Source organism: Aedes albopictus, chromosome 2 (assembly GCF_035046485.1).
Source record: "Aedes albopictus strain Foshan chromosome 2, AalbF5, whole genome shotgun sequence".
In the NCBI taxonomy this organism is placed as follows: Eukaryota; Metazoa; Arthropoda; class Insecta; order Diptera; family Culicidae; genus Aedes; species Aedes albopictus.
In genome coordinates, this window is record NC_085137.1 from 99415816 (window position 1) to 99440815 (window position 25000).

Consider the following 25000-nt stretch of genomic DNA (forward strand, 5'->3'; position numbering starts at 1 on the left):
TTTCAGTTGAGCCGTTAGACTGTAATCATAGTCACGGCAAACCTCTTTAAACACAACACGTTTGACAAAAAATGTTATAACTTTAGTAGTTAGTACTATTTTTTCATGGTTTCAAGCTGATTTTACATATTAAATATTGTTCAAACTTTTCCTTATTTTCACGCACCTCAAAATATAGCACCCCTTAATAGCTTCATTTACCTCCCTGACCGTAGTACGTCAGAAAACTGACGATTCCATCATTTTACTTAATATACATAGTGAGGGATTTCTTGAAGCACTCCCTAGTGTGTTTCCTTGAACGGTTTTCTGAGGAACACAGGAAAAACATGGGATGAATATTTCCAAACTTCATACCCGTTTATATTGTTACGAAAATCTCCGAAGATTTTTTATGGAACATCTGAATTTATTTTTGCATAAATAATATTTTTCCACCTCAACAAAAACATGGAATAATTCCAAATGCAATTCTTTATGTATTTTCTGGCTGAGTTGTTGAAATATTTCGAGAAATACTATTTCTTAAAAGGAAATTACGTGACCTTCCGAGGGAACTTTTTATGTGGCAAAATAATGGAGCAAAATACCAATAAAAGCCTAGATTAATGAAGGAAATCCCCTTTATAATGCTAAGACTAGTAATGTCTGTAGGAGCTTTTGGTGGTATGTCTTGAATTCGTTAAAGGGCAAGGTACTCCAACATAGCTCCAATTTTTTCAAGAAAAAATCTAGAGAACCGTCATACAGACCTGGCAGAAAATGTAATTTAATGTTTACTGTGCGGAAGCAAGAATCAAGGTACATTTTCAGCCAGATACGTTTGACAAGCCTCTAGATTTGTGCTCGGGAAAAATGGAGATATGAACTACAAATACCTTGTCCTTAAAATAATATTAATCTGGGTAAATTTTTTGATAAAATGCCATGAAAAACCTTGTAATTTGATTTGCCAAGGTTCTATAAGTATCTACTATCAAAAAGTTGGTGATTCTCGAAGAATGAGTGATATATATGTATACAATTGTAACACTTATTTAATTGGATTTCTCATGAGTCAATTATAACAGGAGTCAATACTGTGATACTTTGAAAATCTACTGAATTATCATTTCTTAGCGACATTTTACATGAATCAAACTTATTTCGTTCAATTGGGTTTTTAAATTAAGAAAAATGTATCGATTTTTTGATTTTATACGAAAGAGCACCTTTTTCTGAGCCACTATGATTTTTTTCAGATTTTTAGAACTTTATTTTGGTACCTAAAATCAATTTCAAAGAGATTTTTTAAAATCACCTTTTGACGTCTGGGTAACCGTTTGACAGCTCCACCCAGTACAAAATGCGACGAGGGGTGATTCGTCAAATCGCTCCCATACAAACTTCAAATTGATTTTTAAATAGGTTCCCGGGCATCAAAATTCATGAAAATTTGGATTTCGGCTTAATTTTGCATGCAGATTCAGAATATGGAATTATCTCAACACCGCTAAAGAAGCCAATTGGGCTTTTAAATTTTGAAAAAAGTATTATTTTTTTGATTTTTTTCGAAAGAGCACCTTTTCCTGAGGCACTATGATTTTTTTCAGATTTTTAGAACTTTATTTTGATACCTAAAATCAATTTCAAAGAGATTTTTCGAAATCACCTTTTGACAGCTGGGCAACTGTTTGACAGCTCCGCCCAGTACAAAATGCAACGAGAGGTGATTCGACATATCGCTCCCATACAAACTTCAAATTGATATTTAAATAGGTTCCCGGGCACCAAAATTGATGAAAATTTGGATTTCGGCTCAGTTTGGCATGCAGATTCAGAATATGGAATTATCCCAACACCACTAAAGAAGCCAATTGCTGTGCATCCGACGGATCTATCAGGCACTCAAGCGAAATTGCGTTCGTTACCCGCTACGAAGTCGTGTGCGAAATTTTACTATGATAAAAATAAATTCGAGCAATACAATACAAGATGTCTTAGAGTAATTCCTCAAATAATTTTACTAAAAAAATTCCAGAAAAATTTTCAAGACTTCGCTTTAGGAGCTCTACACAAGTGTTCAGTTTTAGAAGTTGAAGTTTCTAGTGTTGTTGATAGCAGTTATTCTGAAAATCTCCATGGGAAATATGCATTAAGGTTAGCGTTCAAATTATAACTATAGTACCAATCATTCGCCATAGTTGATTTTCACCTTTTAACGATGTAAATCAACAAGAAAAATTTTCTGAACAACAGATCACGTTCACAAAAGATGGTTGCACTCATTTAAAATCTACATGTTGCTCAAATTATGGTAGAAATAAATCAGTTTTCATTTTGGGCACTTGCTGCTATGACTCAATCATTTTATTTATTTATTTATTTATTTATTTATTTGTCGTCAATCATGAGTAGACCAGTAATAACCAGTAGTAATAAAACCAACTAACTTCATTTTTGAGACACGGTGACATAATACAGTATCGTGTACAAAAATTAAAGTAAATTGGTTCAAAATTGATAGCCCAATTTAGGGCCCCCTGCCTAACCCTATACATCATAAATTTTAATCCTTGAATTAGAAACCTAATGCGTACAGATCACAAATGTCTCATGCTACGCGTCGACCCTCACCTGTCATACCAGTTGGCAGTCAGTGTAGCTCAATGCTGTAAAGTTTACGTAAAATTATGCAAAGTCCTTCGCAGTCATGATGCAATGAAAACACCTCACAGCAGCATAGATTTTGTGCACTTTGAATAATAATAATCGGTATCGCTTCGATTCAGCCCGGTTGCTGTCGCTTCTAGTTGACCAACGTTCGAATCAATGAACTGCTTCCAGCCGGAATAACTTTATACATTCAAAACCTTTGTTATTCTTCAATCCGACCCAACACAACTTCCGTCCAATTAAGCAAAACTTTTCTCCATTACACGGCCAATCCGACGGTGATCACTCGAGAATTGGTCTTTTAGAATCCGCCCAGACCGTCCGCTAGTAACAGTCACTGCTAATCATCCGGATACGCGCCGGTCGCGATAAAGATCACAAAGAAACTCGTCGCGCGGAGATCAGCATACAAAAGACTTCACTGATTAGAGAAGCACCGTCCCACACACTCCATCAGAACGCTCGCACTTGCACTTTTTGCGCTTCCCGCAGCGAGACATCCACTTGAAGCACTCCTCCTCTTCCCTTCGGGAAGACACTCTCGGAAAGATCAACGTGATAAATGCGACACTTGCACACTTGATTAGGCTCGCACCGCACGTTCACCACAATTCAACTGCGAAAAATTATTAACCACCTGATGTTGGTACTTCCACAAGGGGGCACCTGTCGAGCAGACCGAACGCGCGCGCGCGAGAGAGATGTTACCGCGAGCGCTTCCCAACGGAAACTAATCGGAAATATCGCGCACCGGGATGGATGTAGTCTCTGCACACTGGCTGCCTCCCGTGAAGGAGGATGTCGTCTGCTGATGCTGGTGCGCGGTGGCTGGCTGGATGCACGTCCGATTCACTGTTGTGTGTTGTGGTGCCGGTTCATTCGACTGTTGTTGATTCTACCGTGGTCATCTACGGTTCTACTGCCAGCCGCTCGTTGGATGGGTGGGTGGTGGTTGACGCTTTTCTTGGGTGGGATGAATGGAGGAGCAGTATACAACATTAGTTGGGACGGGCGCGTGGTGGAGTACGGTTTCGTAGTTTCATTCAAGAAGATGTGGTACAGAAGTGTATCTAGGTAGGGCTATTTTGTGTGGTTCACTATTTAACCCTTCTTAGTAGTTTCAACGATAATGGCCTACACATACATGCATTTCTTTGCACAACATGAACGCATAATCAACAATAGTTCGCCACAATACTCGGTTTGTGGCTGCCGCTCCCCATCCCCGGTCACGCCCAATGCTCGCCAGGTCACGCTCCACCTGGTCCGCCCATCGTGCTCTCTACGCTCGACGCCTCCTTATACCAACCGGATCAGTCACGAACACCAACTTTGCAGGGTTGTTGACCGGCATTCTTGCAACATGTCCTGCCTACCGTATCCTTCCCCCTTTGGCCACCTTCTGGATGCTGGGTTCGCCGTAAAGTGCTGTGAGTTCGTGGTTCATCCTTCTCCGCCGCACGCCATTCTCCTGCACATCGCCGAAGATCGTCCTTAACACGCGTCGCTCGAAAACTCCGAGTGCTTGCTAATCCTCGAGCATAGTCCATGTCTGGTGTCCGTAGATGAACACCGGTCGTATTAGCGTTTTGTACATAATGCACTTAGTGCGTTGAATGAATCTTTTTAGACCGCAGCTTCTTTTGGAGCCCTTAGTAGGCACGACTTCATTCCACTGATGATGTGCCTTCGAATTTCACGGCTAGTACTATTGTCAGCCGTGCCACAAGCCGACATGTGCCGAGATAATCACGGGAATATTCTCACGAGCGAGCGTGAGGTGGTCGAGAGGTGGCGGCAGCATTACGATGAGCACCTCAATGGCGACGTTGCAAGTGCCATACGTGGCGTGGTAACAGATCTTGGAGTATGTGCACAGGACGAAAGAATCCCGGCCCCTGGCCTCCAAGAGATTGAGGAGGAGGTTGGCCGGTTGAAAAACAACAAAGCCGCTGGAGCAGATCAACTACCAAGCGAGCTTCTAAAATACGGTGGAGAAGCACTGCACAGTGGCTGATTTCGTCATTTTAGCGCGCTTAATTAATAACTTTTTAACTATGAAGCTTAGCGTCATGGTATCTTCGGGAAAGTTTTTCACTATAATAAGGAGCTTCTTTTGAGCTTCTGTGAAAAATGATCAATCCCCCTAAAAGTGAGATAGACAATTTATTTTTTGAATTTTTCAAGATACGAGGTTGGTGTCTTCACAAAAGTTGTAGAAAATGTTGTTTGGAGCAACTTTGCCGAAGACACTAAGTTTGTAACTCCGTTACTTTTCAAGATACGTTACGTTTTCTTTCATCGACCCCATGAAAAAGGTTTTTGCGCAATAACTTTCTAAAAATTGATTCTACAATTTTCCCATGTTCTACAAAGTTATAGATAATGGTAAAACATACAACTTTGCCGAAAATGACATCCCGCTAATTCCAAAATTAAAATAGTTAAAACGGTTTTTTATAGTTTTTTGGGCCATATTTTAAGCATATATAACTTAGCTATAGGCAAATATATGCAAATTTCCTTTTACGCATGTGAAAGTACATGTAATTGCCTCTCTTAGAAAGTCAAAATCATCAAACTGTAAGAAACTGTAAGATGGTTTTTGTATAGAAACTTACATCCATTTATGTTACTCTTATATGGGATTTATATATATTTTCAACATATTTATTTGACATTTCATGTCAGCTTGCATTTTTATTGATATTGTAAGTGTGTTAATATAAAGAAAGGTTTGTGGTGCATTTTGGATCATTCGTGAAGTATGTTACATAAATACTTACCATCTAATTCTTTTGTCTTACTAACTCAAGTGCTCCACGTAGTCCACGATAAGAGCGAATGAAGTGTCTGTATTCTGTCAACGCTCTCACTAGTACATATCTATGTCTACATTGGTTATAGTAAATTATAAATCTTATTACACTTCAAAGAAAGCTGCTGTTAAATCGTGATCCGACGAAAGAAGTTTCAATTTATGCGCTTTTTTTCGTGGACTACGTGGAGCATTGTGAGCTAGTAAGAAAATAGAAGTAGTTGGTGAGTTTTTATGTTACGTACTTCATGAATGATCCAGAATACACAACAAACCTTTTATTATATTAACACACACTAACAATAACAATAAAAATGCAAGCTGACATGAACTGTCAAATAAATATGTTGAAAATATATATAAATCCCATATAAGAGTAACATAAATGGATGTAAGTTTCTATACAAAAACCATCTTACAGTTTCTTACAGTTTGATGATTTTGACTTTCTAAGAGAGGCAATTACATGTACTTTTACATGCGTAAAAGGAAATTTGCATATATTTGCCTATAGCTAAGTTATATATGCTTGAAATATGGCCCAAAAAACTATAAAAACCGTTATAACTATTTTAACTTTGGAATTAGCGGGATGTCATGTTCGGCAAAGTTGTGTGTTTTACCATTATCTATAACTTTGTTGAACATGAGAAAATTGTAGAATCAATTTTTAGAAAGTTATTGGGCAAAAACCTTTTTCAAGGGGTCGATGAAAGAAAACGTAACGTATCTTGAAAAGTAACGGAGTTACAAACTTAGTGTCTTCGGCAAAGTTACTCCAAACAACATCTTCTACAACTTTTGTGAAGACACCAACCTCGTATCTTGAAAAATTCAAAAAATAAATTTTCTATCTCACTTTTAGGGGGATTGATCATTTTTCACAGAAGCTCAAAAGAAGCTCCGTATTATAGTGAAAAACTTTCCCGAAGATACCATGACGCTAAACTTCATAGTAAAAAAGTTATTAATTAAGCGCGCTAAAATGTCGAAATCAGCCACTGTGCACTGGTGAGAGCACTACACTGGGTCATTACCAAGATTTGGGAGGAGGAAGTATTACCGGAGGAATGGATGGATGGTATCGTGTGTCCCATCTACAAAAAGGGCGACAAGTTGGATTGCGGGAACCACCGCGCGATTACACTTCTGAGCGCTGCCTACAAGATACTCTCTCAAATTTTATGCCGCCGACTATCACCGATTGCAAGAGAGTTCGTGGGGCAACATCAGGCTGGATTCATTAGTGAACGCGTTACAACGGACCAGATGTTCACCATCTGCCAGGTGTTGCAGAAATGCCGCGAATACAACGTGCCCACACATCACTTGTTCATCGATTTCAAATCGGCGTATGATACAATCGATCGAGAACAGCTATGGCAGATTATGCACGAATACGGATTCCCGGATAAACTGATACGGTTGATCAAGGCGACGATGGATCGAGTGATGTGCATAGTTCGAGTATCAAAGACACTCTCGAGTCCCTTCGAAACTCGCAGAGGGTTACGGCAAGGTGATGGTCTTTCGTGCTTGCTGTTCAACATTGAAGGTGTAATAAGGAGAGCGGGGATAAACACGAATGGGACGATTTTCACGAAGTCCGTTCAGCTGCTTGGTTCCGCCGATGATATTGATATTATTGCTCGTAAATTTGAGACGATGGCGGAAACGTACATCCGACTAAAGAGTGAAGCCAGGCGAATCGGATTAGTCATTAATGTGTCGAAGTCAAAGTACATGATGGCAAAGGGCTCCAGGGAGGAATCACCGTGCCCGCCACCCCGAATTTCGATCGATGGTGATGAAAACGAAGTGGTTGAAGAATTCTTGTACTTGGGCTCACTGGTGACCGCCGACAACGACACCAGCAGAGAAATTTAGAGGCGCATTGTGGCAGGAAATCGTGCTTACTTTGGATTCCGCAGAACTCTACGATCGAATAAAGTTCGCCGTAACCCAACGTTTACTATCCACAAAACGCTGATTAGACCGGTAGTCCTCTATGGGCACGAAACATGGACCCTACGTGCAGAGGACACTCCTAGTATAAATACCACAACGAATGCGAGGTTTTCTTCAGTCGAGCACTTGACACTGAAGAAGTCTGTAAGTCACAGAAGAAATAGGCCTATCTGTCCGAAGATAAGCACAGTAGTAGAATTAAAAGGAATTTGCTCGTCCTTTCTAGTTTTTCTTTAAAAGAGTTATTCATTTTTTATTTTCTTTTGCAAAAGTGAAGTATTAGTGAAGTGTTTTTAAATTAAACTAGAGTCTGAAGTAACAAGTTCTACTAAAAGCTCTAAAGTAATAGTAAAGTACTGGTGGGATTCTCGAGCAACTTCTGAAGAAATTACAGAGAAATTCCTGAGGAACTCCTGCGGAAACTCCCGGAGAATGAATGAATTTCCTGGGAAAAATTGCCGAAGAACTCTTGGGAGAATTTCATAAATCTGCTATAGAAATTTCAGAAGAACTCCTGGAGAAATTCCCGTAGAACTATTGGGCATATCCTTCAGGAATTCTTCGAAGAATTTCCGAGAAATACCAGGAGGAATTGCTTAGGAACTTCTGGTTGATTTTCCGAAGAACTCCTGGATGACATTTCTTTTATTTCCTGGAGAAATTTGGCAGGTACTTCCTTCAGTTTCCTCCTGAGGAACTCCTGAAGGAATTGCCTAGCAAAAATTTCCCGTGCAACTTCTAGAGGAATTCCTGATGAACTGCTGAAAGAAATTCTTGAGGCATTCCTACAGGATTTCCCAAGAAACTCTTGGAGGAGTTTCCAAGGAACTTTTTGAAGAAATCCTGGGAACGACAGTCAAACAGTTGCATTAAGACCATTTCAACATCCTCAAAGAGATTAATTGGACCCAAAACATCATTTTTCGAAATTATGTAATTCATTTCTGAATGTAACAACAATGTTGCTACTTTTATTTATTTTCACCGTCTTCAGCTGGGCTGTACAGACTGATTTAATGCTTAATTATATACTATTCCCAATAATGTTCTTAAAACGAGTTCTACTTATATTAAAGTCAAAACAATCAACATCATTAAGTGCATTGAAACATTGCTCTAACGGATTGTTTTGGCCGTAAACTGTATGATGCCGAGCAATCATGAATGAAGTTCGCTGGCGTGTTCGGCGTGCAGGTACAAAGAAACGCGCTTGCTGAAGAAGCTCTGGGCAGTCAATCCTGTTGCTAAGCACATCGTACGCAAACATTCTTTGTAGATACAAGCGGCGCGTGCGCAATGGCTCCAGTCTTATAAGTTGACATCGGTCGTTGTACGGTGGCAGCTGCAGTGGGTCAGACCACGGCAGTCTCCGTAGAGCAGTGGTGCTCAGGCTGGAGGATACCGCGGGCCAAATTTGCAATTCGGGATCGACCTGCGGGCCGCATAAAACATCTATGCACAAAAACAACAAAAAGAACAATTCTAAAGCATATTTATTAAAAATCTGAACTGTTCAGAACTTGTGTAAGGGTCAAACTTTATAATCTTCATTAGTTTGGTTGAGAAAAACGTTTGAGCTTCAAATTGAAATTCAAACAAACAATTTAGAAGTTGCACCTAGAATGGGGCACGTTGGGTGTAGTACTAGATTTGTAGTAATGAGCTGAATTTTAGTATGGTGAGAAGGTCAGTTCTCTGTTTCTGCAATTAAATGGTACAAAAAGCGTGGGTATTATGATTCCTTGCCTAATTTGATGCTGTTTGAGTAAAACATTAGATAACTATGTTGTTTATGTTGCAAGAAATGGAGAAAACAACAACACTGTTGCCCAAAGTTTTGCTCAAACAGCATCAAATTAGGCAAGGAATCATCAAACCCACGCTTTTTGCACCATTTCACTGCAGAAACGGAGAATTGACCTTCTCACCATACTAAAATTCAGCTCATTACTACAAATCTAGTACTTCATCGATCTGTCCTATTGCCTTGAAGCCACTTCAAGAACTTGTCAAACAGCTTTTACAAGAATTTCTTTTGAATCGCTCCAAAAAGGTTTGCTGGATTTTCACCTGAAATTTCTTGTGGAGTTGCTACTGAAGGTTTTCGAGAAATTTCTTGAAGTTTCTTTTAGTTTTTCTAGAATTTTCTTGGAACGCCTCCAAGAACTCCTCTTGGATTTGCCTTTGGAACTGCCCTGAAGTTACTTCAGGAATTCCTCATTAATCGTTTCCAAGAATTTCTCCTAGAATAGCTTCCGGATTTTTCCGAAAATTTTCCAGGAGTTTCTTGAAGATTTTGGTGAATTCTTTCCATAAGTCTCTTCTAAAGTTGATGAAATACTTCATCATTAAATTTCTTCAAAAAATAGATTTTTAACAATTGTTTATGGAAGTTTCTTCAACATTATCTTCTAAAGTTGCCGCATAAGTTGCTTCAAATTTTTTTTTCAAATTTTCCTCAGGCGTTCTAGGGATCTTTTGTGTCTTGATGCAGTTGGTCCTGGTATCTTGTTTGTAGTTACTCCTGAAAATTCTCTTTTTGTTGCTCAAAAATTTATTCTAAAGTTGTTTAAGAAATTTCTGTTAGAGTGGCACCACAACATTTTTCTAGGAGATGCTCCTATAATTTCCATCCATTATCGCCACAACTTTCTCATTGAGTTTCTTCAGGTTTATTTTCTCCAAGATGATTTGAATGTCTCCATATATTTCGCTTGGAGTTGATTGAAATTTTTCAACAATAATGTTTCCTGGAGTTTCTCCAAAAATGTATCCAAAAGTTTCTCCAAAAGGGCACAGGAGACGCTAAATGATTCTCGTCTGAGATTTTTTTCTTTAAGTTCGTTCAGGAGTTTCGCTTGGACAATTCAAATTCGGTTCGTAAGTTTTGTTTCGAAAAATGTGCGAGTCTTATAATAGAAATTTAAACAAACAGTGAAAATTAAACAATATTGGCAACCAAGTTGAGATTTGTTGAGAATTTTGTCAAAAACTTCGTGCTTTGTGTTTTTATGTTCTTCGGAAAGGCGAAATGTGAAATATTTGCTCAGCGTTGCATTGTCTGCGCTTAAAAACTGCAACTAATTTTTAAATGATTCAAGATTACATTTTTAACAAACTTTTATTTGATTCGTACCACTTATAAATAACTATAAGCTGGCTTCGTGACTTGGCTGAAATACCGAAATAATTCGGAGTTGCGATTTCGAATCTTACCAGAACGGATTGTTCTTTTTGTTTATTTATCATATAATTTGTGTTCAACACTGTGAAAATTGATCAGCATTTATTTTTATTTCTTAATAAATTTAACGAGTTATTTCAAATAATCGTTCAAAAATTTCATTCGTCTTAAAGTATTCCGCGGGACGCATCTTAAGGCTTGGAGGGCCGCATGCGGCCCGCGGGCCGCAGGATGAGCACCACTGCCGTAGAGCATAGCGAACGAAGCATCGTTGGACCCTTTCTATACGTCCGATTTGAGTTTCCCTATACGGAGCCCAGATTTGAACCGCATACTCGAGAATACTTCAGACGAGTGAACAGTAAACAGTTTTTAAGGCGTACGCATCACGGAACTCAGACGCATTCCGTCGGATGAACCCAAGCACAGCAAAAGCCTTAGCGGTTGTCGAGGTCACGTGGTTGTTAAAGCTTAACTTGCTGTCCATAATTACTCCAAGATCCTTGATGGAGTTCACTCGTTCCAGCGCTATCCCATTTGCTCTGTAATCAAAAGTCAACAGCGTTTGCGACTTGCTGAAACTAATTAGCTTACACTTGATCGCGTTCAGTTCCATTCCGTTTGAAGCACACCAAGCAGCCACAGTGTTGACATCTTGTTGCAAGGCTGCACAATCTACCAGTGAGCTAATGATCCGGTATATCTTAAGATCGTCGGCGTACGTGAGGTGATGTGAGTTTATTCGGTAGCTCAGATCATTAACGAATAACACGAATATCAGAGGTCCTAGATGGCTTCCTTGGGGGACACCTGAAGGTGTCGGAAAACGAGATGACGCTACGGATTTCAGTTTAACATATGCGGATCTATCACGTAGGTAGGAACGTAACCAGGTTATAAGCCAATCAGGAAATCCTAATTTATCGAGCTTCCTTAGAGTTAGGTCATGCGGGACTTTATCGAACGCTTTGGAAAAGTCCACATACACACTTTCTACTTGCAAGCGCTTTTCCAAGCTAGAGTTAAGTAAACTAGTGTACGCCATCAGGTTGGTTGTAGTGGAGCGGTGTTTCACGAAACCATGCTGGGGGAAGCTTATCCGATCCAGGACCTTTGGAAGGATCTACATCTTTAAGTGCCATGGTTACATCTGCTACGGTAAATGTAGGGCGCGGGAAATTAATGTTGTACGACGGCAGGGAATTCAAAACTTCGACACAATCTGCGGGGGAGTCCGGACTATATACTGATTTGAAGAAATCAGCAAAAAGTTCAGCGGAATCCTCGACACTATGAGATGTTTTGTCACCAAATGACATTTCGGACGGTATAGCCTGTGCATCTTTTCTAGTTTTGAAAAAATGCCAAAACGAAGAGGGATTCGCCTTAACCTCGTCTTCGATTCGGAGAATGTACTCACGGAACGTGGAAGAAACACAATCGTCGTACTCCGCCTCAAGTCTGCGAAGAAGGATTCTATTGTCGGGGGTTCGGCGGCGCAGGTAGCGACGGCGTGCTTTACGAAGTACGTTTCGTCGGTGTCGGACCTCAGCATTCCACCATGGTTGATTATTTGAGCGATGGTGTCGGCGTCTCCGAAGCGGTGTGTGCCTGTTTATGATGCGAAAGATCACTTCGTAGAAGGTTGCAACTGCTTCGTTTACTTCGGCATCACAAAATAATTCCTCCCAGTCTACCAAGCGTAACTCATCGGCAACGGCGGTGAAGTCACATCGATTGAAGTCAAAATCATAATCTTCCAAAACAGCACGAGGATTCTCCAATTCGCAGGAATTGGATAGACGAAGAACGAGCGCTTTATGGTGTTGGTCAAGAGGTAAAATCGAAAATGGCGCTTCAAGTAATTCGGCATATCTGCTGTCGCTAACGAAGACCAAGTCAAGCAGCCTACCATTCGAATTACTTACATCACATATCTGCAGTAAACCGCTGGCAATCATACTTTCCGTAAACTCAAGTTCCTGCTCCGAGGAGGCATTTGTCGGAATGAATGAATCCACATCGTCATCATATGCCCAGCGTAAACGAGGCAAATTATAGTCACCAACAATCACTACAGAGTCCCCGCTGGCAGCCTTTCGCATTATTTGTTGAACACTGTCGGAGTGGGCGGTGAATTTGGCAGGATCACTGTTAGGCCTCAGATAAATTGCACATACATAAACAGACTTGGACGGGAAGCATAGCTTCACAACAACTTGCTCGAGTGAGTCACATCTCTCAAGGCGAACAGAATTGCTTGAGATGGATCTCCTAACAGCGATCAATACGCCACCTCCTCTGTGAAACTGACTAGTAGCGGTGTTGCTCGGAATTGCTTACATCGTTCTGAAGCCACGTTTCGGACAAGACGATCACATCGTAATCGCTGGAGGCGGTCCTCAATGTGGCAACACTAAGTCTCTACGCATAGTGCAGAACTGGAGACAAACAGCCATGGACCGAGAGGAATGGAGACGGCTACTATGTACAGCATAGGCCACCCCGGCCTTAGCCTGATCGGTTAGGTAAAGGATTGGAACTTGGTACAAAGTGCGATTAAAACCATCGTCACAAAAGTATAATGGTCCAATGCTAATTATGTTGTGTTTCGCAAATCCACTGAATAGATGGCAGTAGTGAGCAAACGTCATACAGGAGCAAAAACGATGCGAACGCCATGAGCGAGATTTTTGCGAACTACAGAATATTTTAATAGTCCGTTGCACAGCAAAACGATGGGAAGTGGGTAGAGTAAGACGTCTCTTTGGCTGTGCCCAAATTTCAGCCTGGCTGACCACTTCCACAATTCCAGTACCTATACAAATCGTGAAGCAGGCACTAAGATTCTATACCTGGAGAAGATGAAAGAATATTGTCGAATATTCGTACCTTGGTTCTAGAATATGCTTTTACTTGTAAGAACTTCCTTAGTTTGTTTCAAAGTAAATAACTAATCTCATAAAAAGCATGCAATCGACACACTGTATTCATTATCGCCGGTCCAACCGCCACCAACGACGACGGTCTGCACGCATGCGTTTCCCGTGAACCACGAAGATGCACTTAACCCCTCACCATTATGCAAAGAGGGGAAGAGATTTTATTTGTAAATATTCCTCATCACGTTGTCACCGTCAATACCATGCTCTCTCTTAGAGTTAGAACATTGCATCTTGCTGTGGGAAATGTTCATTCTCGCGATCCATTTTCTTTCACGCGTGGTAGCATCCGAAGGAGATTCCCATGAGACTACGTGCAGTGTAGTACCGAGGAACGTGTTTATGTTTGATTATGCTGGAGAGTTTCACCACGTGCAGCATATCCATCCGACCGTCGCGCGTAGCCCGTTGGTTAAACACTAGAGATCTTTGTCAGTTTGGTTGGGATACAAATTGAATCAGCTGAAAAAGTGTCCAAATGTGTTATTAGGTACCTCTTCTACATAATCGTTTAATAATGGTTTCTGATTTACAAATACCGCGACGAATGGTGGGTAGGTACACCAGGCGAGGTTGTTTTGTGTATGCAGATTAAACGTGCGAGGTTGTGCATACGTTTGTTCAAGATAAGCGTTAAGTGAAGTGAATGCCAGAGGAACCAGTTCCATTAAATACCGAATGGGAATGGATACAATGATTCCGGTAACCGTGGCACATATGGTGTTGGAACAAATCCAATTGTATTATAATGTCACAGACGAAATAATAACTTAATTGTATGCAAGCCAACGAATTTGGATTAAAGTGCCCAACTCTGCAAACGTGATTCATATTGTAATTAAGCTTAATTCTCAGCGAATGTAAATTTATTTTACAGCGTAAAGTAAGTCTCGGTATGAATGACAACTATTTTTTGTTTTTGCAAGGGTGGTCCATAATTGCAGTCCAGTCAGGCCCGGTTTCAAGGGGGGGGCAAAGGGGGCAAGTGCCCCGGGCCCCCCGATTAGGGGGGCCCCCCAAGAATCCATAAGCACTATATATTTTGTTCAACGAATTCATAAAAATGCACATCAAAGACGATTATATTTATTGTATGTCCTAGAGTTGTTATAATTACGTGCTTTAAGGGTATTCAGATTGTTTCATAATCTGAAATCGAAATCCAAAATTTCATAATTGTGAAGCATTGGAACTATTTGCAGATTGGATTCAAAGTTTTTGTGGGATTTCTTTATTTTTCGGTTTTGTTTTGAAGCAATAAAACTTCAATCTCTCGATTAAGCTGAAAAACAATATTTCAATTACTTAGCAATTCAATTGTTTAGGGTGTCAGTGTATTTCCCAGAATTACTATGTTGAGGGATTGGTTTAAATGCTTGATTGCAGCAAATTCAGCTCTAGAGAGATTTTACAGTATTCAACAATATAGTAAAACGAAGTTTTTGTTTTATTGTTTTTGTAAACCCCAGGAAGTTTTCATTGAGTTCAGAAGAAAAACTTATTTATGTGAAAACTACTGCACAAAAGCGTCTCTAAACAGAGTGCGTTAAAAGATTAAGTTTTTCGGAGTAACGCAAACAATACTTGTTCATCAGTGTGTTGATAATACGATCATATTCTGAAAACAACTTCTTAATATCCATCTGCACAAGTTCATTGAGGACGGATGTTATCATGGGACATAGAAGATAGCGATTCCTAAAAAAATCGGGAGAGTTTTGAAAATCCAGTTTCCAGAAACATCTCGGAACAGTGGTTTTACGCATCTGTTTCACTGTCATTTTTTTTTTAGAATTTATTGCTAAAGTTGCTCCCTGGGCTACTAACTTTGTTCAATCTGAATCTTGAAATACACGAAGAATATGCATGTATTGCAATCGTAAAGTCGCTAAGTCCTAGAATTTGCAAAAATCTTATGAATCAAATAAATGTTTAAAATATATGTAATGCCTATCTGAATAAGATGACATTTATGCTGTAAATTTGAATGCAGTATCTTGATGTTTTAGGAAACATTTTAAAATAAGTGTTCGTAACTTTTTTCTTTATCATTGAAAACAATGCAAAATACATGATTAACTAATAATTTGAATGAACAAAACAGTTGTGTTACTAAGATTTTTCCTGGATCGCAAAAAAAAAACATTAAAAATATAAAGATACGAATAATACACAACATTGAAAAAAAAACGTTTATTAATCTTCAAAATGTTGCTCTTGGGGGCCCACTTTATAGGGTTTGCCCCGGGCCCACCGAAGCCCAAATCCGGCACTGAGTCCAGTACAAACTTCTTGTTTTCTTGACACAAAGCTTGTATATAGCACTTACTGCACTAACCGGAGAAATAGCGCAATAGGCTTTTAGTTTCTCCGAAACAATCAGCTGCCCTTCTTTAGTCTCAAACTTGACGCTGAATAAGAGCGGGATTATGAAGATGTTATTTAGTTTAAATTTCTACCTAGGTATATGATTTCGCATTATGCGATTTACACAGTGTAGGTCTTTGTATCCTCGCCTTAGGCGTTTTCCAATCGATACCGTTCTAGTTCAATTGCTGTTGTTCTTTGTTGTGGCGTGATTGCGAAGAGTTTAATCTTGCCTAGTTTTGGGTAGTGGCTATGGTTTAGGATAGCTCAGATCAATCTTTAGCATAAAAGAACAGTAACGATCAATCTTTGCAGACCAATGCAAAATGGTACAGCCCAAGTGGCCTTAGTCCAAGAACCTAAATTACGTAAGGGGAATTTTTATCTAGGAAACCTTGTGAACGCGGTGTTTGCTACTTTCAGTAAAAATGAAATGCCAACTTGCGTGTCATGCCTCGAGCCTGTGTGCTTGTTAACAACGCAATCGTCGCAACACTCATCTTTGAACTAACCACCAGAAATGTATGTGCTGTCACAATGGATTACTGCACGAATACATACTGGCCTGCTTACTCTCACACGACATTTGACGTTTGAGCGGTGTCGGCACCTCTCAAACGTCAAATTATCTGTGAGAGTAAGCAGGTCAGCATAAATTCGTGCAGTGGACCATTGATGTATCTATTGGAAAGCTCAACAGGAAATACATCGATTGTTCTGTTATTTACCGAATGATGAACCGTCCCCTACGGATGCTTTCAAAAAAGTCATCGAATACTGTACTTCGTAAGGCCTTCCGCTAATTGTTTGTAGGGATGCTATTGCTCAACATATCATCTGGGCAGTTCAGACATTAACTTGAGAGATCGTCTAATTGATCTTCATGGCATCTGCTAGAGAGGAACATAATGCTTTACTCTAGCAGAATTAGTCACGAGTTGAACAATTGACATGTGTCACATGAAGAATCTCTACCTGATGATCGCTACATCTTTTTGAAAACTTGAATGTTTCTTCGCAAACTTTGCGTTTCAGGAATCTCCGGATAACCAACTTATTTGGTTGCGGCCAAATTTCATGGATACTCACCATCCAATAACAATCCAAGTAGTTTAGGCAATGCCGTTGATACTACAACTGCCTTCATCATGAACGCTTTTGAAGAAGCTTGTCCTCTGCGATCTGTGTAGACCACAAGCGGAACCCCTTGATGGAACTCTGATCTGGCCAAGGTCAGGATATACAATGTAGAAAGAGTTGAAACAGACGACGTTTGACCTACAAGAAGATCTCTGGTTTGGTGAACGAAAAACCTTTGTACGAATGTTTACAGTTTTAGTGAAGTTAGTCGGTTAAACAAAATCCTTGCGAAATCTAAGCATTTGCGAGTGAACGAACTTCGTTTGCCAAATGGCGATTTCACTTTCTCTGATAAAAGAAAGTTCTGGAATGCTCATTTAGCAGACACTTCTTCGGATGTGTGGATATTACATCTTCAGTTGAACCTGATCTTTTCTTGTAGTTATGATTCTCTTGCTTCGGGTCGGGTTATCGTTACTATAGAATCAATTGCTTTTCTCCTTATAAATCTCCTGGAGCAAATGTATTACATTGTACTTCTGGAGGAATTTGATTATATTAGACATGTTTTGAAAAAAAAAAAAAAATAACTACTTGTTGGCAGTTTTGGTACAGGGTATACTCCCAAATATTTGCGGGATATTACTGAAAAGTTTATTCCCGAAAGTAGGTCGTGCGTCGTATGACGAAGCAAAGGAGTACTCGGTAAGCACTTATATGGCTCTCTGTACGCTTTATGTGTTATCACTGTGCCCTTTTCTAGGCGCTGATTGATCCCTTTATGGTACGCTTTAGTGATGTACCGAATAGTACTATTCGGCCTTCGGCCGAATACCGAATATTTCAAATGTTATTATTCGGCGAAACGAATATTCGGCCGTATATTCGGCCGAATAGTTGGTCAGATATTCGGCCGATTTTCTTGTTAAAAATCTCATGAAATTATCATGGATGGCAAGATCGTTTACAAGGAAGTATAATTTGACAGCCATGATCTTCAGAAACGTTTTTACATCACAGAAAAGGTAACTTTCTCAAATAAAATGTCCCGAAAATCCACTTTACAATTAATTGAATTCTTGATTCAGCGTGTTGTTGCTATGTTTAGTCATTATTCGGCCTATTCGGCATATTCGGCCGAATAATACATTTAATATTCGGCTAAACGAATATTCGGCAAAATCGAAAAAAGGCTGATATTCGGCCCGAATATTCGGCCGGCCGAATATTCGGTACATCACTAGTACGCTTACTCGTTAGTACCCTCTTCCAAAGTTCCCTACATGTCCTTATCCCCATCCAAATCCAAATTTGCTTACTATTCCCTCAGGTAGATGATGAAGTAGGTTTTTATTTTGGCAATGGCACAAATGTCCCATGGATAACGTGTCTCTGGAGCCTGCTTTCTGATCCATCAACGCCTTTAGACCTGGTCCTATCTCATTCCGCAACCATCAGCCATGTACTTTAACTTGGTAGAGTTTATTGTCATTGTCTTCCTTAGAGGAGCATATAAATAACAGATAGCTGTGTGTACATAGCCAATATTTCTGTGGTCGATAATGTTTCTTAAAAAGTACTTACCATTACTTATCTGTATGTTAAAGAGTATTAGAGAAAATAACTGGCTTTCTTTCTGTACAGACTGGAAATCCGAGAGTAATACTTGAAAGTCAATAGCATGTTATTCTGATTCTCCACACTCTGCTCTCACTAAATCCCACTATGATACTTCTTCATCAACGTTTCTTTCAGCGCTTTGGCCCCGTTCAGTTGCATCAGCGGTTCTCCCGGGTGTAGCTTCTGCATGTGCATCACATAAATTCGCCGGTGGATGAAATTCTTCGGACATATGTTGCACGTGTACGGAGTCTCGCCGGAGTGCGTCCGCAGGTGGATGGTCAGCACGCTCTGGCAGTAGAACGCTTTGCCACAGTGCGGACACACGTAGTCTCTCGTTTGAGTGTGGATGTTCATGTGCCGTTGCAGCGAATGCCTGAAATGGAAGAAAGATTTTAAATTTAGGTTTAAGGTTTTATATTTCAAACACGGTAGGTAAATAAGTCGAAGGATTTGTAACCAATTTTGAGTTCAATAGGTTTCAAAAAAAACCCCAAAGACGAAGAGAACAAAACGGCCGAGAATAGGTAATTTCCCCTATATGCGCGCGAGTACCATTCTGAGATTCGAGGGAACAACTCCAAGCAATCCCTAACCTTGCTCTCATGTAAAGTAACAACTAAAAGGTTATTGTTTACAATAGAACAACAAATTAAAAATTACAAAAAAAAAAATAACAGGAGATTTACTTAATTGATAACGATAAGCCTTGTGAATGAATGTCAGGAAGAATCCAGATCGTTCTGAATAATACTAACTTGCTAAGTATCTTCAGCCCGCACAAGGTGCACTGGAACTTCTTTTCATCGTGCACCGCAAACATGTGCTTCTTGAGCGTAATCTCACTGCTAAGCTGCTTGCCGCACAGGGTGCAGTTAACTTCGCGCCCAGTAACGTGCATCCGCTGGATGTGACCCCGCAAATTGAGCTTGCAGTTGAACTGTAACTCACAGTGCCCACACTTATAGGGAGTCAATCCCCGATGGCCGTTCATATGGCCTTCCAGCCGATCCGGAGGAAATCTCTTGCCGCAGATCTCGCAGGTCTTCTTGTATTTCTCCATGGTCTTTTGGAAGTAGTACCGCTTGTACTCGGCCGGGTCCATTGCCTTTTCAGCTTCCGTTTTGCGTTGAATTGGTCTTTTGGGTCTCATCTTTTCCTTCAGGATCTCTTCCGGAGTTCTGAACCGGAATCTCCGTTTTTTGATCGACGGACCAAGTGATTGCTTCGGTCTTGGCTTGGGCGCCTTTTTCGGCTTCGGTGCAGTACCTGTCCCCTCCTTTCCATCTGTATTCAAACTTTCCAAAGTCTCAATCGAAAGCTCCACCGTTTCGGCGCAATTGTCCAGCAGGGATTGCAAAGCATTTGAGCTATGTTCGTCTTCCGGCAGAGAAATTTTGTCATGATCATCAATCAGGGGGGTTGGATGTTCCACACCTCGGATTATGTCCCGACATTTATGTTTGAAGCTGTAGAATTCGACCACATCGGTCTCGCATTCCTTGCACACATCGACCAAACTAGATTCTCTTCTGGGGTCCAGCTAAGACAAAAACAAAAGCTCATAAAATCACTCATGCTGCCGAACACCACAACTACTCACCCACATGCACAGGATGTCCTGGAACTTTTCCCGGAAGAAGCGGTTCTTATAAAGCGAATTGGCCGCACATGGCTTCAAACAGACGCGACAACTATTCATAACTCGGATAGGAAAATCGTTCCGATTAGCTGCTAGTGATACGGCGGAAAATTGCCACCACCCACCGAAAATACGACGATTTGATATGAAAATCTGGAAATAAGCTATTTTACGAGACGTTCTACCGGTGGGCCGCTCATTGTTATTGTTTACATTTGATGTTTTTGTTTTCGCGAAAAGTAGCATAACATTTGGTGAGCGCCAATCAGATTTTAGCTGGCAGAGATGTTTCGGTTTCTAATGTGGCATGTATCAATCCCCCGAGCTGCATCAAGTCACTAGCAGATGAAAAAACATCCCCGCGTCCTACGGGTATTGATTATAGTGGACGGTTTGACGCATTTTTGCAGCTAAATGAACCCCGTTTGTTGGATGGGCCTGTATCACATGTTATGCTAGCGAAAATGTAAATAAATGGGCCCAGCGGTTGGACTTTAAAACTGGTAAACATTCAAAAAACAGCTGATTTGAAACGTCTCATAAAATGCCTTATTCACAACAAAAACAAACCGGCAGTCAGAGTTGCCAAATCGACAGAATGATGGCAGTTTAACAGCCTTCAGAAACTTCCTTACACGGAAAATCAAGACTATCGATTTTTTGTATAAAATTACCAATTCTCGCGTTACATTTGAAAAGGGCCTATCCCCAGAACGTAAACATTGAGAAAAATCGATGTAAACATTTTCCATCACATTTCCTAGTCGTATTTCACAGTTTTCGGATTTTTCAACATGCTTTTCGTTTTAATGACACAAGAATAGATGTATCTATGCTTCAATAATCAATTTTGCATTAAAAGTTATCAAAAAAGTATGAAACATTATAGATAAACATGTTAAGCTAATTTGAAAAGATTCACCCGGTGTACGCCTTATTGTGAGTCTTTCTAAAATTTTCTTAGCGTGGGTTGGTCCCCCGAGTGAGTCCGTTGTTGACATCGTATCAAGGCTTGGGCGTTTTTGAGAGAGAGAATTCTCGCTCTCGGCGCTCGGGCTGAGAGCCGCTCCGAAAAATTTCGGTTGTCGGTCCTTTAAACGAGAGGACCAACAAATGAAAACAAAATTTTACCGTTACTGGCCCATTTGGAGCACGGGCTTATGAATGATTGGGAAAAAAAAGCAATGATCGGCCGTTTTGAAGGTGGGGTTTATTCTGATAAGATTAACGGTTAGGCGGGTGATGTTTGCACAGTATGTTACTATTGGGGGATGCTATGGAAAGGTATCAAAATCGATTTGTTTACATTTTAGGGATAGGCCCTTTTCAAATGTAACGCGAGAATTAGTGATTTGATGTTGCATGAAGAAGAAGAAGAAGAACGATGGTGTTTTGAAAAAATCCTATCCCTACAACACAGGGGAAGTTTTTAAAATGCCTCTATAAAATCTAAAACAAAATCTAATTAAAAACGGTTTGATGTATGGTGTTAGACTTTGAACGAACTACAAATTAAGTACCTTATCAAGAAAAAATGGTAAATTTAAATTTATACGTTCAATATGTAGTCCGTCCAAAGTCTAACAGCGTGCATCAAACCATTTTTAATTAGATTTTGTTTTAGATTTTATAGAGGCATTTTAAAAACTTCCCCTGTGTTATAGGGATAGGATTTTTTCAAAACACCATCATTCTTCTTCTTCTTCTTCATGCAACATCAAATCACCAATACAGGGAAAGATTTTAAAATGCCTCTATAAAATCTAAAACAAAATCTAATTAAAAACGGTTTGATGTACGGTGTTAGACATTGGACGGACTACATGTTGAACGTATAAATTTAAATTTTTACATTTTTTCTTGATAAGGTACTTAATTTGTATTCCGTTCAAAGTCTAAAGTCTAGACGAACAATTGAAAAGGGCCTATCTGCTTTGTGTAAACAAAAATGTTTTTGTCTCTGTAGGGTCTATCTGCATCCACCCACGCACATCAACACCCTTATCAGAAAGAGTGTTCATCAAGCTATCTGTTAAGGGTGTTGATGTGCGTGGGTGGATGGAGATGGGCCCTGCAGAGGCAAAAACATGTTTGTTTACAAAAAGCAGATAGGCCCTTTTCAAATGTTCGTCTAGAAGTGCCCCACACAATGGATACGTTTGCGTGTGCGTGACAGTAGTTTGACAGATTTCCCATGGGAAAACTGTCAAAAAAACGCAAACCTCGACGGAACGGACGCTATGTGCTCCAGGCTTTAACACCGTACATCAAACCGTTTTTAATTAGATTTTGTTTTAGATTTTATAAAGGCATTTTAAAAACTTCCTCTGTGTTGTAGGGATATGATTTTTTCAAAACACCATCGTTCTTCTTCTTTCTTTTTCATGCAACATCAAATCACCAATAGGCAAAGATCAGTTTTTTATTGTAAATATGTTGCTTTCATAACAAAACGCGCTGCCAACTTCCAGTCGGCATTTCTGAATCATCGCAACGAATCAAGCACCACCTCCGCTGCTGTTTGTGTTAGTGAGATCGGAGTAACGTCAGACTCCCGCCTGCTGATTATCTGTGACGACTTGAAATCGTGACGTCATGCTCGTTTGGCTGCACGAGCTGACAGATCGTTTGTCTTCGTCTCCGCGAGTCTATGGAACCTATAGTGTCTATAGGGGGAAACCGTCAATAACTAATTGTAACGTTCCGGGGCACCGGTTTGGCCAGTCTAAGGGAAATCATTTTTATAAAAATAACCAATAATCATATGAAAACAACCAATATGTCAAATGAAAAGTTTCAACCTATATTTTGAAGGAAAAATGCAGAAATCAAGCCAATACTTGAATTTGGTATTAAAAGAGGCACTGGCCAAAATAGAAGCACTGCCGCAGTGCTTAGTAAGTTAGGTTTATATTTTGGCCACCCAACTAACATTTTTACTGTATAAGAGCTTATGCGAGCTTTCTTCCAAGAGCGTTCGCTCCATAAGCTGTTATGCAGCTACCACAGACAAACAGACGTAACACTGATAATTCCCATCGTTCACCAATTTAACGGCGTTTTTCAAAATTTGATAGTTGGCCAACTGCCGAGCCAACTGCCCAACCGCGGCGCTCGTATCGTTTTTGTTCGAGTTTGACGCTTGCTCACTACCGCCATCTAGTTGATGGTGGGCTAAACTTAGTCCTTTTAGCATTGGGCGAATATGTTTCCGTGACTGTAATTTGAATCGAAAAATGTTCGAAGTGTTACGTCTGTTTGTCTGTGCAGCTACTTTTGTTGGGCAATCACGTGTATTTCTTATGGGAGTGGCCAAATTAGAAGCACCCTGGCCAAAATAGATATATGGGAGCTGATTTTTAAAGGAAATTTATTTTTTTCTTCCAGTTTTTAATCGAAATGTGTGATTTTCACAGCTGTAATCATCATTTTGTATTAGGATCTACTAGTAAAAAATAAATTTACGCCGATTTAGATCGCAACAGACTCAATACCGCACTATGGCTAAAACTCCGGACTAGACGAAACTGAAGCTTCTACCCTATAATCTTTTTTTTTCTGAAAACTGGATAGAAAAAATCGATTTACCGGTAAATTTACCCAATAAGGGATGATTAGGCTGATAGGGAATTGGTATTCTCCTTTCAAACTTTAACATTTTCACGACATAACCTGTACAGTAGACGTGCAATAACTGCAACATGTCAACGTTTCACTTACCGAATGAAATAGAGCTTGCTGACGTTTATTCACCTTTCTCTTTCAAACATGCAGGCGGAATAGGATTTGTTGTCATCAGGAAAGGTTTCCCGATGAAAACGAATCCTATCCCGCCTGCAAGCTTGAAAGAGAGAGGTGAATAAACGTCAGCAAGCTCTATTCGGTAACTTTAACACGAGCTTCAACAACTGACAGACGTCAAAGAACTGTCAGTCGCTGCAGAATGCAACAAAAGTGCATGCGAAAAACATCGCATCGCTGTTGACATTTGATTTTGGCGGAAGCGGTGCGATTAAACCGTTTGCACCAAACGTCTGCTGCACTTTTAGGGTCTGTGTCAATTGGCGAATTAAAACTAATTTTTACTTAAATTTGACAGTTCAACACTTAAACTTGACAGTTCTCCTAAGGAAATAATTATCGAACTGTCAAGTTTAAGTGAAAATTAATTTTAATTCGCCAATTGACACAGACCCTTAAACGAAGTTCCATTTTTGCAACCGGCAAGGACAATTCAATTTTGACCATTAGCTAACGGAATCTTTCACTGTTCCGTGCATGACTAACCCGATGATTCTGAAGGGCAATTTTCGGGAAACGTCAGTGAACGTTTGTAAACATATTTAGTGCATTTGCGTTTTCCGGTGTTATTCATTTATTTCTCGGTAGAAATTCGAAATTTTTCTAATTTAACTGTGTTGTTTTAGAAAAAAATAACAATTTCCAAGCTCATTAGTGAAACATAATGTCAGACAACAAAAAACGCAAATCAAAATCTGGTAAGTAGCTGATTTCTGTAGGTTTTGGCTTTATCGTTTTAACCTCTAAACTTGCAGACTCGGTTGTAGCCCATCCGGCAGGAGCATCACCGGCAAAGAAACCGAAGTTGGAAGACCTGCTTGATGACGATGAGGATGAGTTGCAGCGTCTCAAGCCAAGAAGACCGGATCCGTCGCTCGAAACCCGGTCGAAGCTGTGTCCCTACCTGGATACGATCAACCGTC

At 40.0% G+C, this 25000-nt stretch overlaps 2 protein-coding genes across 2 annotated transcripts in view; one reads left to right on the forward strand and one right to left on the reverse strand.

Annotated features, from left to right (window-relative positions):
- LOC134287678 (uncharacterized) overlaps positions 1 to 25000 on the forward strand; it is a 182627-nt gene that overhangs the window by 140241 nt on the left and 17386 nt on the right. The gene's annotated exons all lie outside the window — the stretch shown is intronic.
- On the reverse strand, positions 18678 to 20431 carry LOC109420506 (zinc finger and BTB domain-containing protein 24). Its single transcript, XM_062854996.1, has 3 exons — positions 20238 to 20431; positions 19393 to 20177; positions 18678 to 19010 (listed from the first exon to the last, which is right to left on the reverse strand). Exons 1-3 carry the CDS (start codon positions 20334 to 20336, stop codon positions 18728 to 18730), a joined length of 1167 nt encoding a protein of 388 aa, XP_062710980.1. The 5' UTR covers positions 20337 to 20431; the 3' UTR covers positions 18678 to 18727.